General features: G+C 36.5%; 2 protein-coding genes and 1 pseudogene across 13 annotated transcripts; 1 reads left to right on the top strand and 2 right to left on the bottom strand.

Annotated features, from left to right (window-relative positions):
• Window positions 1–797: 797 nt before the first annotated feature.
• MKP1 (mitogen-activated protein kinase phosphatase 1) lies at window positions 798–9,143 on the bottom strand. Of its 9 annotated transcripts, none has more exons than XM_086445478.1 (4): window positions 8,997–9,143; window positions 6,039–8,674; window positions 1,624–1,789; window positions 798–1,419 (listed from the first exon to the last, which is right to left on the bottom strand). In XM_086445478.1, the coding sequence occupies exons 2-3, from the start codon at window positions 8,493–8,495 to the stop codon at window positions 1,715–1,717; spliced, it is 2,532 nt and encodes an 843-aa protein (XP_086301604.1). In that variant the 5' UTR covers window positions 8,496–8,674; window positions 8,997–9,143; the 3' UTR covers window positions 798–1,419; window positions 1,624–1,714. The 9 variants fall into 9 exon arrangements, with proteins under 9 accessions (XP_086301604.1, XP_086301603.1, XP_086301607.1 ...); XM_086445477.1 differs by having other exon boundaries at window positions 6,039–8,760; window positions 8,997–9,106; XM_086445481.1 differs by having other exon boundaries at window positions 6,039–8,590; window positions 8,997–9,101.
• A 2,463-nt stretch (window positions 9,144–11,606) lies between these two features.
• On the top strand, window positions 11,607–13,072 carry LOC147399916 (20 kDa chaperonin, chloroplastic pseudogene; annotated as a pseudogene).
• A 297-nt stretch (window positions 13,073–13,369) lies between these two features.
• On the bottom strand, window positions 13,370–17,324 carry LOC147399915 (auxin response factor 16-like). 4 transcript variants are annotated; one of them, XR_015179144.1, is made up of 5 exons: window positions 16,902–17,324; window positions 15,487–15,592; window positions 15,007–15,197; window positions 14,559–14,927; window positions 13,370–14,444 (listed from the first exon to the last, which is right to left on the bottom strand). XR_015179144.1 is itself a non-coding variant. In XM_086445476.1 (5 exons), exons 2-5 carry the CDS (start codon window positions 15,502–15,504, stop codon window positions 14,404–14,406), a joined length of 360 nt encoding a protein of 119 aa, XP_086301602.1. In that variant the 5' UTR covers window positions 15,505–15,592; window positions 16,902–17,324; the 3' UTR covers window positions 13,374–14,403. The 4 variants fall into 4 exon arrangements, 1 of the variants encoding a protein (XP_086301602.1); XR_015179145.1 differs by having other exon boundaries at window positions 15,487–15,589; XR_015179146.1 differs by having other exon boundaries at window positions 15,487–15,576.
• Between the last annotated feature and the right edge of the window lie 595 nt (window positions 17,325–17,919).

The following is a 17,919-nucleotide window of genomic DNA, read 5'->3' as shown; positions in this document are numbered from 1 at the left end:
TTGGCGTAAATGGATCAGACTACCCCTACCCCATTGGTTCCATTGATAACTCAGCCCTCTTGTTTGTGTAGATCGGATTTGGGAAAAAAAAAAAAATCCACCCAAAAAAAATATTTTGGAGTTAAATCTTTACTTTAAAATTTTAAGGGGATTGAACACCTAGATTTAAAATTAAATCCAACAGTGAAAAAAAAATCTTTTTTTTCAATTTTAATTTTAATTTTAATTTTTTTTAGAATTCATAAAATTCCAAGCTCTATATATGAACGTAGCATCCGATGGTGTATTTGGGTGCTATGTTGATGTGGTCCATTTAGTTCTGGCCCACCTCATTACACCTCGGTCATCATCGGTTGTCAACTTCAACATAGAAAACCATCTTAGGACAGGCGATGTAATCCGTAATGAGCTCTACAAAACCAACCTTTACTACATTAACCAGTCGGATACAGGTTTTGGTCTGGATGACCTTCCAAATTGGACTAGACCCTCCCATATATGGATAATGGATAATATTGGCCTGTTTAGTTTGATATGGTTATGGATAACACTGGCCTGTTTAGTTTGAATCTGATACCTGATAAATCAGGACCATATCCATCCCCAACAAATAAATGGGAAACCAGACCATACCCATCTATGGCATATATACCGCATAATGCTAAGAGTTACCATTATTCAGAGTCCACTACTTAATTTACTAAAAGCCATTGTTAACTTGAGCACCAATGTCCTGAACAGGCATGCTTTTTATCACGCGCACACTCTCGCAGTCAGTAAAATCACACAAAGGTCCATGGAATAAAATTCGATATATCAACTTCGCCAAAGAGCCTTCTGAAATCAACTAAAATTTTATAGTGTACATAAAAGAGTTATTCTAAGTGTGTCAGAATACAATTTTTTTTGCTTATCTAGGCCTACGAGACTGTGTCACTGTACATCCAGGTGAATTGCGACGAACGACTTCATCTGCAACCTCCTGTAAACAGAAGAAAGGCGTGGTATGAAAACCATATTTTAAGGATGGAATCACCGAATCAACCTTTTTTCCTTTAAAGAACTAAACCTTGTCCCGGCTAACTTCCCACATCATCATCCACAAAGACTTGACACACATTTGGTTTTTCCCACTTAATGCAGCAGAAATTAAATGGCCAGCAGCAACACTGACAACCCTGATCTTGCGATGAGAATGTTTCTGAAGACATAGGGACACTAAAACAAAACAGTAGATCATCTTGGACTTGAATGATTTTGGAAAACATTTTACTTTAATATAGGAAGCTGAAGGACCAAGAGGCAGAATAGTCGATTGATATACTGCAAACTGAACTCAAAAGACTCCAGATCTGTTACACGCACAGTGGTTGTTACTTTTGAAAGGACTACAGAGTTGTGTTCCCTATCACAAAAAAACTATATATTCTGTAATCTCACAATAACATGGGCATTATATTTAGAGAGATTCTATTGCCACACCAACATTTACCAATGCCACCCCAATTCGTATGTAAATCACCAAAGAATTAGCACATATATTGGGGTATGTTGAAAAGAGTTGGTGTGGCAATAGAAGCTCTATGTTTATTTAACATAGAAAAGAAATTTGAAGTTCATTACCTTGCTGACCATGCCAAGTGAAGCTCTAACAGAATGACAAACAAAGTTGCTATAGTGGTGCCAATTTGAGTTCGTGACATAGTAGGATCTTTTACAACTTTTGGTGTTGCCTAAAAACACTCAACAGTTTAAGAAAATCTTCCAGTTCCTCTCCCTCTTTAACCACCTACACTTGTTCAGCACACAACAGAAGAGTTAGAATCAATGAAGAATATGCAAGAATAGCTCCTACAGGTTTAGCTGGCCTATATGTAGAGTAAGGAAAAGGAGAAATAAAGAGTACAACCACTGAAACGTGCAATGATGAATAAGAACGACAGACAATTTCAGGAATCCATAGCAATATTTTTCAATATTTCAGCATACTAAAAAATCATTACACGAACCTATTCAGGAACTAATTTTTTTTTTTTTTTATAACTATAATTTTATTAAAACCTAAAAGTACCATAAATGGCAACCGGGATTGAAAGTCTCCAACCAATCCAAAATCTTTTCAACGAGAATTGATGGAATCATCACAGTACCAACTTTTTTCTGAAACCACAGTTTTTTCTTTGAGATCGCATGGTTTCCTAATGCAGGACGGAGCAGGAAGAAGATGAGATAATGGGGTTGGGAATCTGGTTTGGGATTTGAGTTAAGGATTTGACTACAATAGAATTACCAAAAACATTTTGGGTAAACCAAAAAGTGTTGAGTTGTGGTATTTAATTAAGACGTTTTACAATTATGGTTAAGGATTTAGGTTTTTAGGATAAAGAAAAAGGTCAGGGATTGAAGAAAAGAGATTTCAGGCCCAAAAGATTTTATTGGTCATTGGGAAAGGTTTCAACAAAGGCCAATAGGGTATGTAAAACACAAAGTCTTGCAATTGCCATATTTTGCAATAGGGTATTATAATTAAGTTTAGGGGTATGAAATAGGGTTTAAGTATCAAGTAGATCTAGAGAAGAGATTAATGGTATACGTGTTTATAGGTTAAGAAAAGATTTGACGGGTTCTTGATCTCTCACAAATAAACCTAAAAAGAAAAAAATAGAGGATAAGAAGAAGATTAAAGAGGAAAAAATGATAAATGTACATTGCAATCACCTCAGTGATTTTTATGGCATCACCAAGTTGAATGCACCAACACTCAAATAAGAAAAATAGAAACTTCTACAATATATTCTATTCCATAAACTTTTTTTTTTCAAATAACATAAAGATGTCTTTAAATACTAAAAGAAAACCATAAAGAGAAAATTACCTAAACTACCCTAAATTAAAGATAAATTACAAATACTCTAATTTTCATTAACTTCTCCTCAATTTTCAACCCTTATAAACTTAATAAAAGGACATTACAGTTACAAAACTAACGACAAACATCTATACTAAGGCCATGGAAAAAAAAAAGTTCAAATACTAACCTAATCACTAAAATACTCTCCTAAAAATAAAATTAAATAAAACATAAAATTTAAAGACGTACGATCTCCGATGTCCCCATCATTCCCCATACCATTTAGAATGGGGCTAGTCCCTACAATTGCACGCCCTGACCCCGCAGAAGTTTCCAACCGTGCAACAAAGTTAGTTAGGAGGCCACCCAATTTCGAATACACGGTTAGAGGGAGCAAACTCATGTCTCTAGTTTACAGCTAAGCCAACCCCCAGGGGGACTACCTGCAGTTATGTTCAATAGGCTTAACAAACATATACTAACTTAGGATTCTTTATAGACAATGGTGATATTACAATAGAATATTTATCAACAGTGTAATTTTCCTATAACCCTATGCTTAAATCTCTCAAAATTTGAAGTTAGGTTACCTTTGCTTCAAACAGTAACATGCCAAGGTTAGTAGATGGAGGGGAGTGAAGGCAGAGAAGCATAGCAGCAAGGGTGGTATATGAGAATGCATGATCCCTTGTCATCTTCCAAATTCTCATCTTTATAGAGTTCGGTCCATTGAAATGACAGAGTATTCCTTTGCCAGGCATAACAGTGCCAGTGGTTGGAGGAGTTGTTATAGTGTCCAATTGGTGTCAGCATTCAATTGTTCACCAGGCCATGTCATTAGTTGGAACCGTACGGTCCGTCATGGTATGGGTCAAGGTAGACCATACACTGACAGCCTAACAATAGCCGTACAATAGTATCATTGTGTACCTGGCAGGTAGCAGGTGCCTAAGCGTTGCAGCATCTCAGCTGCCCCAGGTTCTCTGTCACACCTTCCCATCAAAAACACACTGGGGTAGGCTCCAGAGTAAGTACCCCAGACGAGGAATCCCCTTTGCGGTCTCTAAACCTAAGTCACCCTTTTTGGTGGCTGCTTACCAAAGCTACATTTGAGTGAGGCCGCGAGGGTATCTCATAGTGTCATCCCATGTGGTGGCCTTCAGCAAGGTACTTGCATGCCAAGTAGCCTTCAATGATATAACCAAGAGTGTGGGCCCCCCATGGTATAAATGTCATTCCACTTTTTCACCACCTGCAGCTTCGCATACTTCCTCTCCTCTCCATAACTCCAAAGCCATTTCCCTAGAAAAACCATATTCCTTTTTCTAATTAGCGAAAAATTTTATTAAAAGAAAGGTTGAGGTGACCGGCCAACCATACAAAGGGAACAACCAAAAGAACTACTACTACGATGGAGGAATTCAACAAACCCACTCCCATCTCACCAAAAAAACTTCAAAGAAGACCCCCTTAAATTCTTGAAAGGCCTTACACCAAAAATACAAAAGACTCATGATTGAAATCATACATTTCTCAACAGACTAGCACACTCCCTCAAACACCTGGTGATTCCACTCCGCAGAATGAAAATTGTGGGCACCCCCCCCCCCCCCTTCCTTTTTTTCCCCCACACAAAAACATTTCATACTCTTCTCCAACCAACAGGCACAGACATCAAAATCGAAGGGAGAAAGAAAAAGAGTATGGATGAGGCTAGAAAGGGTGCTATTAATGATCATGCCCCTTCCTCCTTTTCATACATATTAAATTTCATTAAGCCAAAATCTTCTACATACATGTGTTCAGTCATCAGATCTCGGTTGTCTTCATTCATATAGTTCCAAGAACAAGTTGCCCCCCTGACAACCCAAGCAAACCGCATCTTGATCTTCTTTACTTCCTCAAAACAAATAATATGGTTCTTACCCAAATTTATCCTAGGCCCTAAAACTACCTAAAAAGTCCATAAATTTAAATGCTTCAACTGATCAAAACAAACTCCTATGAAACAATTGTTTCATTTGTAAATTCCAGGCGAAAAATATGAGACCATTATTTCAGTTGCATCCTATTTATCATACCATACCATGATTCACAACCCTGCATGTCATACTTCTTAAAGCTTCCACCACCACTAACATGTTATCCAAAAAAACCCAGCTAACATTATCACAAGCCTATTCTAAGTCTATTTTGAATAGAAATCCTTGATAATTTCTAAAAGAAATGGATTTATTTGCAATCGACACCCTATTGAGAATTTATCGATTCCTCAAAAACGCCCATAGGAAGGGAGAAATCACTAAATCCATAACCTCTTCCAATCCTTATCAAAGACATTTTAGGAATAATCGTGTAATCATCATCATCTACATATATCTTAATTACTGGGGAAATTTTCTTGTAAGCATTCCTTGTAAAAACGAATAGGCCAAGAAATTTTTTTGGCTCTTTGCCCATTCAATTTTCAGAATCAAAATAATATATATAATTAATAAGGCAAGTACAGGAAATCCTGGGGAAAGTGGTAAGTATCCTTCTGTAGACACTACCGCTCTATGCAACTAAGTTTTTGAATTTAGAATTCCCTAGATCTAAAGCAATTGTAGGTTTCAAACAGCATGAATGATTATAAAAATTACAACAATCATTTACTAATTAATTTCAAAGATAGTGAAACATGTCAACAGTTGAATTTCTATTTTTCCTCAATCATATCTATACATCCGTAGTTGACACCGTATCCACATCTATGCAACATAGAGTTTTTTTTTTAATCAAATGCAATGTTATCTTATCCTAGCACTTCCACATCTATGTCATTGATTGTTAGGAACTGAACTATTTGATGATGGTGCCCAGAGAACCTAGGAAGGAAAAATACTTTGTTTACTGATATCAGATAAAAGAAAGCACTTTACTACGTACTATAAATATCTAAACATTTTTTACGCCCACACACAACCATGAGTATCTAAACTAGCAATCAGAGAGCAGAAATCCCATTTAAGATCAGATAGGACATAATAAATAACGGGGTATAACCCATTTTTAAGAAGTGACAAGTAGTCCTCATCAAGGGAGTCGATATACTTGCAATAAACCTTTTCACATTTGGAAACACTTGAGGAAAAATAAAAGTATGCAATATAACTTAATAAAATAGCTTCAAAATCAATCTCCATACCTTAATGGGGACGTCATTTGGCAGACCCATTCGATCAAAGAGGTCATAACCAACTTGATTCCAATCAATCTCTTCTACTTCACCTACATCTCTGTTGTTATTCAGTGGAATCCGACTGTCATCATGTTTGAAGGATTTTCCTAACCACAAATACATCATCCTATCATTGTAAGTGCCTACACCTGTACTTGGAGTCAAAAAGAAAAACGCGGATTTAGAATCCAGATCACCATCACCAAATTCTGTAACCTTTTCTAATCCAGGCCAGCGGCATACCAAGGGTTGCATCGGAGTACATAAGTTTGAATCATTGTCCACCAAAGCCTCTTTTGAAGGATAATTTCTCAGTGGTTCTCCACAAATATCAACCGAATCGTCTACCTTGGAACACGAACCACCAATAATTGACACATCTGAACACATTAGTGACAGGTTTTCTTGAGGTGAATATCCCTTGTCATTTGCATTCCCCCCTTTGGAGGCCGGCACACCTTCATGTTGTGGCTCTTCCAAAGAGCAGAAATTGTTGTTTCTCCCGAGATCACTTTGTTGACTTGCAATCTTCACCTGTCTAGATGAAAGAGAGACATCTTCTTTCAAGATTGGCAGCTTTAGAGACGGGGACAAGCTACCTCTGCGTTCAGCAAGGGAAACTGCAAATCGTTTGGATGGTGAAATAACTGTTTTAGAACAAAGTTTTGAAGATTTACAAACACCTTGGACTTCAAGACTATTAGGTATGGGATGAATAGACATCTTGGATGAAAGGAGTGATGACTCAGACAAGTTTGATGAGGCAGGTGATGGCGTAAGAGAACGTGAAGATGGCGATTCTGAACTAAATTTAGAACTATTGCTTGAATCAGAAGAAAGAGAACTTGGAGAAAGATACGAAGGTGAAGACGAAGCAGACGAGTCTGCAGATAAAGGTAGAATTTTGTTCACACGACTATGTGAGTCAACTATCAACATCGAATCAGAATAAACTCTACAAAGGGATACCTTGGGAGCTGAGACAAACTCTTTCATATTTCCAGAGGCAAACTTCCGCCTTAATACACTCCAATTGCTTTCTCTTGCAGGCAAGTGGGTTTCATGCCCAGTCTCAGATGATGAGAACGGAGGCACAACTCCTCCAGTGATTGCTTTTTCGAAAATTTCAAAATCTACATCATAAGCATCTATTTTTCTTTCACCAGGACCAATCTTAACTGTTGGTTCAATTTTCTCCTTACTAATGGAATTATTATCCACAGAAGACGCAAGATTACAAAAAGCATCCCAAAATTCTGATGGTTCTTCACCTTCTTCAATTGTTATTATAGAGCCCTGCACTCTTTCATACCGAACAACCTGAAAAGCAGCACCCTTAGCATCTCTTTCCATGATTGGTTTACAATTTTTACCAATCCAGATATAAATTGCCGAAGGCACATGTACAATGAAGGCTCCTCTAGAGTCAAGAAGCAAAGGAGAAGGATCATTCAACATTTTCGGAACCAAATGAAGAGGATCATAAGGAGAATGCGGTGCCATCCTATAGATCCTCAGTACTGAACTAGGGCTTAACGGAATGGCATGAACCCTTTTTTGGCACTGCAACAACTGACAAGCAAAACCCATATTCGGATTTGCAATACCCCTCGCTGCCTTCACATATTGAAAAGCATCGTCAAAGCTCTGTCCTTCTCGCCACATAAGATATGCAATCACTAAAGACGTGGAACGAGACACCCCTTGACAACAATGGACCAGAACCCTCCCCCCTTGTTCTCTTACGTCTTCAAAGTAGTCAAACACGTCATATAGTATGCTCGTGATGTCTTCTGATGGGCTATCTTGTAACCACAATGTCTTGTACACAAGATCGGCCTTGAAGTATTCAGGACAAACGAATCCCACACAATTAAGAACATGGGTTATACCGTTTTGTCTCAGAATATCTCTGTTCTTAGCAACCGCATCGCCTCCAAGATAAATGTGGTCTGCAACCTTGGAACATTCCTTATCAAAGAAAGCAATCCTATCTCTATTAACAAGACCGCCCAGAGGATCCGAGCTTTTCTGGAACGAAGACAAATCAAGCTTCAACCCTTCTCTAGGCTTGCTCGAATCCGCTCTGCCACTTGGTGTGGGAGGTTGGGGCCATTCTCCAAGATCATCTGAACCAGCTTTTGGCCACTCATCCAAGCTTCGACGAGCAATTGATAATGGTTGCAATGGGGGCAAACAAGCACGAGCCTTACAGTTCTGTTGAGAACGAGGCGTAAGAGGAACAGGAAACCGTCGAAACTGCCCACCATTACTCTTCTCCGTACTATTTGAATCTGCACAATCTTTCACATTTTCAAAATGTGCGGGGCTTTGTTGTGCGGTCCGTGAAGAAGACCAAGAAGCCGATCTCCAGAAAATTTTCCGCCCTCGAGAACCCCCGGCATCCTCCTCTTCCCCTACCATACCCACTACAAATCCTTGATGAAGAACCCCAACCAAAATTGGACCCAAAACCCTAAATTCTTCTTACATGAATCATTTTTTCCCTTTTGGTAACCCTATATTTGAACAGTCCACAATCAACCAAAATGCAAAATATCAAACCATAGACCCAATAAACCAAGACGGATTAAATTCTCCATCTGTCCACGATTTTCCACAAATCAACAAACAGAATAAGAAATCTCACGGTAATTGTAGAAAATCCATCATTGTCGATTGAAATTCTCTAAAAAAAACAAAAAAGAAAATTAAAGAAAGATATCCAATCGATTAGGTTAACATGGGGCGCAATAACTGGGGAATAGAATTAAGTAAATGAAAGCTATTATGAAATCTAAGATGGAATCAAAGCTAAAGAAGATCAAATCTAATAAAACCCTAGAAAATTACGAGAAATTAAGAAGAAATCCAACAAATACAAATCTTGATAGAATTTATCTAAAATTAGATTTCGAGACTTACAGAGATGAAGACAGAGGAGCAGATCGAGACAAAGCGACCAAGGAAGAAGGAGAAACCATGAAGACCACTAGTGTCCTTTTTAAAGATGGTTTGGGACTCGACCATGGTTAATTATTTAACCTTGGTTAGGTAATGCACGCACCTTGCGTGTCCTCAGTTAAAAAGATGATTCTTTGGCCAACAGTTAAATTTCACTTTTTTTTTAGTTTTGAATTTCTCTATTTGCACGTGCGATGCACATGCACAGTAAGGGATTATTCCCTGTCACGCACGCAGTGAAAGTTTCTATTTTTTTCCAACAAATTATGGAGGTAGCAGTGGCACGTGTGGACTATAGACGATGATCACTCCCACGTACGACTAGCGGGCCAAACCCGAATCCATTGGATGAAAAAAAAATTGACCGAATCAAATCGAGTTGAGTTCAGGCATAGACGTTGGGTTGTCCGATTTACCCAAACCCGAACTTAGTATGATATTAATTTAAAAATATTTTTAAATATATCTTTTTTTGTATCAATTATTTTTTAATTTCTTTGTTACGATTGCATTCACATTTTTAACTTTAATTAATCATCGTCATCTTTTCTTAACTACATGAACTTTATAATATACTTTTAAGATAAATAATTGTAAATTTTATAGTTTTTTATATATCACATCTTATATAAGTCATTATCATTTAAGTCATTATCATTATTAAATTATCTAATATTAATGTCAAATGAGACAACCCGATTTTTACGGGTTTAGGTTGAGTGTTTCATCCAGGGCGGAACCAGGATTTTCTTGTAGTGGGGGCAAATTATGATTAGTTGTATAGTTAAAGAACTTGAATAAACGGAGGTGAAGGTGTAGGGGCAAAAATTGAAGGGAGATGAGGGGGTGGGGGCAAATGGGCAGAGAGGTGAGGGAGTGGGGACAAATGAGGCATGTAATTAGTTGAAAATATAGGGGTGTCTCAAAGTTCAGTGAGGGCAATTGTAACACCCCCCCCCCCCCCCCCGCGCCCGCGCCCGCGCGCAACTCCTTACTAGCTCCACCCCTGGTTTCATCTTAACGTCATGTTAGGCACGGGCATGGTTTGGTGTTTATCAAGTGTGGATTGAACGCAAATTGATCCCAACCCACCCAAATTGCAGTCCTTCTCACACACTTGTCTTTCGTTGGCATTGAATTGAACAGGATATGTACATATGGAAGTGGGATAAAATCGTGCCACACCACAGAGAGGGTAGCAATTTTTGCACCCACCATTTGATGCAAATCGTAAGTGCACTTATATTTAAATAATTATAATACTTTAATATATTTACCATACTGTTAAGTGCACCTATCCAATTTATGACCTAAATCACCCTTAAATAATTATTATGACCTAAAATCATATTTGGACTTTTCTTCCCAAAACAGTCATTTTCAAGTTCTCTCCACCCTCTATGATAATTATTTTTAATCTATTCAACCTCATCATCAATTGATAGTTTTCAAACTCGCCCTAATTATTCGTTCATCTTCGCCCCAAATTCTTCATTGTATCTATACTTATCAACTAAAGTGCCACGACATACGTAAAGGTGTTCCATGTACTATCCACACCCCCAACCATGATATGGTAATTATGATCTAAAGTCAACAGTTCTCTAACAGTATCATTAGCATGGGACATACTCCCTCCTTTTCCTCCTCCCAAGGCATGATCTTTGTCTTGGATTCCATTTTTTTTTTTTTCTTTTTTGCTTGAATTTGATGGAATTATTCTAAGATTTAGACAAGTTTTGGGTATTGTAATCCGTCAAAAAATTAACCTTCCAAAAAAATTTTACGGCCTTCTTCAACCTTTAAGATTTTATCTACTTCTACCTTTAAATTTCAAGAATAAGATAGAATTTTTGAAGTAGAATATGAGATAATTTAAAAAATATCAAAGGTTTCTACAAGGGTTTAAGATGAGGTCAAAAATGAAAGATTGATTATGAGACTAAATAAATCAAATAATTTTTCATAATGACATTTAAGGTCATTTTTCACTAGTCTATAAGAGAAGGCCATGTCCCCACCCACCCTCCCAAAAAAAAAAAAAAAAATTTTGCCGGTTTGGAAAAAAAATTATTCCTTAATATGGTGAGTTACCGATCTGATAAATATTTCAAAAATACAGAAAATGTTACATTTGTTAACAGAGCTACCATAGGCTATTAACAAATCATTATCAAGTATCAACATTATGTGATAGTTTTGTCAACGTAATTATTTGAAAATTTTCCCTTCTCCAAATCTTTTTGTTCCTAGTTACTCAAAGTCCATATTTCTAATTATATCAATCTATGGGTCAAAATACACTTGATTTTGCATGACTGGCCCAATTATTTGAAGTAAATTGAGTTGGGCCAAGCTAGTCAGTATAAGGGTTTAACAAATAGTCCAAAATAGATCCAAGGGTTTAACAAATAGTCCAAAATAGATCCAAGCGTAAATCGATAAGCACTCGGGTCCGGGCTGCAATTTTGATTTGGACCAGCCTATGAGGAAAAGGCCCAACTAGGGTTGAGCAGTGATGCCATCCTTGCAGGCTTACCGAAGCCCACCAAAATATTCGTTTCTTCTCAAATGACACCACAGGTATTCCAAATTCTAGAGTCCAAGCTATGTCTGAAATGGGAAGATATTCCCCAGGGTGATTATGATCCCAAGGAGACCTATATTTACACTCCCATCTCAGCAATTAGTGGTGTTAGTGACCTTAGCAAAAGTTCCAAACGGCTAAAACAGAACTTCAAGGTCGATAAATTTGAATTAGAGGCCCACATGTTAATAGCCAATCTCCTAAAATTTTAAAAAAAAATAAATAAAATAAAATTGCAGGTGTTTGGTACTTGGTTGGTCCTACAATTTTTTGTCAATGTGTTTTGTTAACTTAAGCATATGAGGGTATTCTGGTAATAAAATATATTTTAAGGGCATTTTCAGTACAAAATCTTATTTCCAAAAGTGTATTTATTGAACTTAAACACATTACTAGACCCATGTTTAATGGATTTTGTTAATGTGTGTCCTAAGGGCGCACGTTAACAAGACCCATGTTTAATTAATGAGTTTTGTTAAGCATATGAGGGTATTTTGGTAATGAAATATAGTTTTAAGGACATTGTGGATACAAAATCCAATTTAAAACGTTAACAAACCCCAATTTCCAAAGTGTATTTATTGAACTTTAACACGTTGCAATACCCTTAATTAAATGTCTTCTGTCAACTGCAAATTGTGATAAATTTATGATGGGACTGAGGTTGAGTTTAATGGATCAAATCATCTTTTATTGAAGGAAAATGACATTGTGATTGTTCTTGAGACTGATGATATCAAATATCTCAAGCCTTTGAATGATTGTATTTTAATCAAGGAATGATTCTTTCTTAAGCCATTTGATTTTCCCTAAAAGTAGGGATCCTAGATTTCTGGATTACTATTTATTCTCTGATTCTGGTTTAGAGCCTGGAACGTTTGTTGAAATCATGCTTTGTTTATATATGTATAGACAATCTATAACATGCATTTCTTAGATTGTCTAAACTTTGCAGGAGAAATTCTACATGAATACTTCACCTTGTTCTTGAGCATATTGTGCCTTAGAGTTGAATACTCTTTGATTTCAGGTTGCCCAAGTTGAGAAGAAAACTGCTGGTGGTTTGTTGCTGACAGCTGCTTCCAAGGAGAAACCGTTGGTTGGAATTGTAAGATTGTTTTTCTTAATATAATAAATGTTAAAGAGTTTTTAAGTAGTTTTGCAAATTTGGCTATTGAAACATATGTTTGTGTTTGGGCTTTGGCATCAAGTAATTACGTCATATGGGCAAATGAGAATAATGCACATTTTTTTTTCTCACTTTATATTGTACCAGGCGATTGTTGTTGAGCTTGGTTCGTTGGACGAAGAAGGAAAGAGGAAACCACTGACAGTCGCCCCGGAGTACATGGTCTTGTACTCCAAATATGCTAGAAATGAGTTCAAGGGCAGTGATGGTTCTGATTACATAATTCTTAAGGCATCTGATGTGATGGCAGTTTTGTTTTAGTAGAAATAATATTGTACTCAACAAGAGTTTATTACATTTGCTTTATTAGATATATTTATTCCAGACTTTTTGATTTGGGAAATCTATAAATCAATTCAAACCATAGAATTGATATAGCTTAAGCAAACCAATAGGTAGGCCTCTCGGTTGATTGTGGCATCAGTTTTCATATTTTGTGGTGCCCTTTCATGACAATGGGGGTGGGGGGATGGGGGGGGGGAGAGAGTGTCCCATAACGTGAAGATACACTACATTTGACTGAGATATTAACCATAGTATTCTAAGAACAATAAATAATGGCCATTGTAAATATGAAAAATATGGCATTGAGTTTTTAGTACTTAAACTTTTTGTCAAGTAACGCATTGTAGGAAAATAGATTTATTACGGGTGGCTAAATTAATGCTGGATTCATTTTCCAACTCCTATTTCTTAATCTTATATTACTTAAAAAAGTTAAATCTTAGACCATCTAAAAATGGGTGCCAAACTCCCAATAGTCCAGGTGACGATTTACTGTGAAGGATTTCCTATCTTCCCATAAACTTGATGGTTGTATTTATTAAATCATGAAACAACTTCCCACATACTTAAAAGGAATGGTTGTATTTATTAAATTATGAAACAAAGCCTTAGAATTAGAACAAACGAAATAGTTATTTCTTCACATAAATAAAATGTCAAAAGAGCCAAGATTGAGACCTAGATATCTCTATTTGACATCCATTCCTCATAACCCTTATTCTTATTCTTATAATGTTACAAAGATCTTGGCACTACATCCGTTGGCCATCCTTGACAACTCATTCTTACAAATTTTACAAAGATCTTGGCATTGATGAAGATAGTGCGAACTAAAATATCAAACCATCACAACTATACTATATCTTCTATTTACCTATACCAAAAAATAATTCATTGTCATAATAGTTATGCTCAAAGCAGTTACTCTACTGCGGCCGAACTCATTGTAGGGCTGTCAACGGATAGGTATCTAATCGGATACTGCTATATCCGAATTAGAATCCGATCAGATATCCCTAACAAACATTCGAATTCGAATTCGAAAAATATATAGGATATCCGATAATATTCGATCCGATCGGAGTTCGCACAGTCAAAACCCACAGATTTCATCTGAAAACTCCAGTGGGTTTAGATCGTAGAGAGAGAGAGAGAATATATACCTGGATGCTCACCAGCGGGAGTAGACATGTCGGAGTTCCCATAGTTGAAACCCACATATTTTCTTAAAAAATCACTCCGATTGATTAGATCGGAGAGAGAGAGAGAGAGAGTACCTGATGCTCGCCGACCGGAGAAAATCGTAGTCACAGAGTTCGATCGAAACAGAAATCACCATTAACGTCATCTGTTGAAGGTAGGTTTGAGAAGATAAAGATTTGAAAATTAGTTTTGATGTATGACACGAATATATAACACTATATATTTGCATATATAAAGTTTTGTTGTAAAACATAAATACCTAATATATGTATTACTATCGGAGCGGATATTATCTAATCAGATATCGCAATATCCGAATTTGTATCCGAAACTCATTCGAATGTTAAAATGACATCCGAATCTGATATCCGATATCCGAAAATTTCGGATAATATCCGATTTTTCGAATTCGAATTCGGATTTCGGCTATCCATTGACACCCCTAACTCATTGATCAAATAGGGCAGCTATATTGACATCATTGTGTCCTCTCCACCCATTTCCGTCATCGGACCCACCATTAACATGAATTTGTGCATGCACATGCCCTAGATCCCCATTCAAGCTCATCTGTTGAACTTTAGTCGAGAACAAAATCTTGATGCTCTGGATGCAACTTACAAACACCCTGCATTTGGAAATTGACAGATTTGAGTGAAAACCAACTAAAAACAAGTTTATTGTAACTATTATGGAATCCAACTTACTCCCAAGGGTCGTCTCCCACTAGTAGAATTTTATTTTCAGGATCCAAATAAACCAGTTTCCACTTGGTACTGTGCGGATCTTCGAGCTGCCCTTGAATCCCAAACATGTGTGCCAAATCATGTATGAGGTCGTCATACCCTTTGTAACGGGTGATGTATAGAGATCTTCCCACAGAACCTCGCTTTTGAACCTTCAAAGTTTGAACATGAGGTAAGCATTCAACAATGTCAAAGAATGACATAGCTGTATTAGTACACCAAATCGAACTATCTGTAATTACAGTACGAACATAAAAATTAATTCTACAAATGTGATGAACTATTGGGTTCCCCAGTCAAATATCTTGTACCTCATATCCATTTTTGACATTATTAACATATATCATTATTGCAAAGTTACTGGGGTTAAAATTAATCTGCCCTTTTCAATGAGAGATCAAAATTTGTACAGCTAATACGATGAGTCAAGAAGTAGCAAACCTTCGTGAATATCCGCATGTGTGCTGGTTAGCCCACAACCCAGTATTCGAAGGCCCACTTTCATTGATGGCAGTGAATGGTTGAGATGGCCTAACATATCAATCTTCTTCAAGATACATAAAACAGAAGTAGGAGTGTATTAAAAAGAACACGATTTTTTTGCGAACCAGTTGTTGTAAAATGTAAAAAAATGGCAATTTCACAGCTACAAAGGTTGGATTATAAAGTATTTAACAATCATCATTTGTAAGGAGTATAATGTCGCGTATTTTTTGACCTCTAAACATATGCACTTTAACAAAAATTTGAACAATAAAAAATATTTTCTTGATAGTTATCAAATTGAGCAATTAGTTTCTAAACTCCCCTTTTCCAAATTTAATTATAATACCATTTTGAAAAAAAGAACAAACCATACATAAAGAACAAAAGAATGCCTATGAAGCTAATTATTTTGTGGGCACGAAGGTTCTTATGGAGTGCCATGTGATCGACATATCACAATCAAATTAAAAAGAAAATTTATAAGACAACAATATGACCGAATATGTTTTATGAAGCTAAATGTCCAGGATGTTGAACTTTGCTTGTGCACAGCAAAAGAGGTTGTAACAATCGAAAATTGAAGTAAACTGTTGTAAAAACCTTAAATGAATCAAACCCGTTGATTTCAACTCCTCTTAAAGCATTTTCTCCAAAAGTATGTGTTACAACATATCCTTGGTGCAATGTTAAGTGACTCAATGTACCACAAAGAAGCCGGACATAACCCCAATTCAAAGTATTTTAGTTCCCAAGGGTTCTTAAGAATTTTATTAATAAGACATGCACAAATGCAAATAGACATTACCTTTCTGTTTTATATAGTTCTATCGATACTCAAAATGATTGTGAAGCATTACTTCTAGGAGGGAATAAGTGTAAAGCCATAGGAAGATAGATTAAAAGCAATGACATTGTCTGTAATAGATCACCATTGTAGTTTGTCATTTTTAAGCCTATCAAGATAGTACATATTGCACAGCATGCTAGCATAATTAACATATATTTTAGAGAAATTTACAAAGTGAATCAAACAACTGATACAAACTCAAAATAAATTACAAATCAATGGTTCTCTACAAAGTTAAGCATTTAGAGAATTTTAAAATGGGGTTTCACATGGATAACAAGTAAGGGTTTAATTTAAACACTAGAACTACAATCTTCTCAACAGAGAGATGTTTATTTCAAATAATTCTTACTAAAATAGAATCAAAACTACTTATACAAACTCAAAAAAAAATCACTCAATAGGTTAAACTAAAATAGAATCAAAACCATTTTTCTACCTTGAAACCAGATGTAATTTCAATGAAGTTATTAATTTGAATCAATAATAGCATTCAGGAAAGTATTGAAAATTCAGAGAGTACCCTGTCTTCGTCGAGAGGGAGTTGCAACACATGTGAGCGAGAGTTGCAGCGAGAGAAGAGAGAAGAGTCTTGCAGCGAAAGCCGTTCACGCAAGGACGAGGTAGTTGCAGCGAGGAATAGGGTGAGAGAGAGTTAGAGAGAGGGTTTCAGCGTTCGTTTTTCAGGCAAGAGCGAGGTAGTTGCAGCGAGGAATAATGCGTGAGAGAGTGAAATAAAGGGTTTCAACGTTCGTGTTTCAGGCGAGAGCGAGAGAGAATGAGAGAGTGAGAGAGAGAGAGTTTCTGTTTAATAACACTTGGGAGAGAGGGCGAGAGCAAGAGTGTTTCAGGCGAGAGCGAGACCGAGAGAGAATGAGAGAGTTCGCGAGAGAGAAGGTTTCAACTGTAAGAGGGTTTGAGAGTTCTGTCAAGAGAATGAGAGAGTGAGAACTCTCTGTTTTGTTTCTGTTTAAAGAAAAGAGGGAGGTGGCACAAATTAACTCTATCTTGAGGGATGGCGCTGCAATAAATCTATAAGTTATACTGTTTAAGTTAAATCGCTGCGAGATTTAATCTCATCCGTCGGATCGCGTTATATTGAACGATCCAAAATTGTTTGCTAAAACGTAGGGTAAACTGTGAAGCATCGAATGCCTCGTTATATATATATATATAGGGAACGGATCGAGGGACATGAAAAAACATATGTAAAAACAATATAACATTAATAAATTTTCAAAATATGGGTTAGAAGTTTTTGATTGAACTGATTTTTTGTGAGGATAACCTCTATGATGGGAAGATCATCCGAAAAAAAAAATCAGTTCAATCTAAAACTTCTAACCCCATTAAAAGTGATTTAGAATGTGGACCGTCGATTTTTTTGCCAATAATTTGTAAATCACTTTTGATGGATTTAGAAGTTCAGATTGAGCTGATTTTTTGTGAGGATGATCTCCTCGTCATAGAGACCATCCTCACAAAAAATCAGCTCAATCTAAAACCTCTAACCCATATTTTGAAAAACCATTGTTTTTTAC

Source organism: Akebia trifoliata, chromosome 6, assembly GCF_017979445.1.
Source record: "Akebia trifoliata isolate Shusen 1 chromosome 6, ASM1797944v1, whole genome shotgun sequence".
NCBI lineage: Eukaryota > Viridiplantae > Streptophyta > Magnoliopsida > Ranunculales > Lardizabalaceae > Akebia > Akebia trifoliata.
This window is presented reverse-complemented; position numbering and strand designations above follow the sequence as displayed.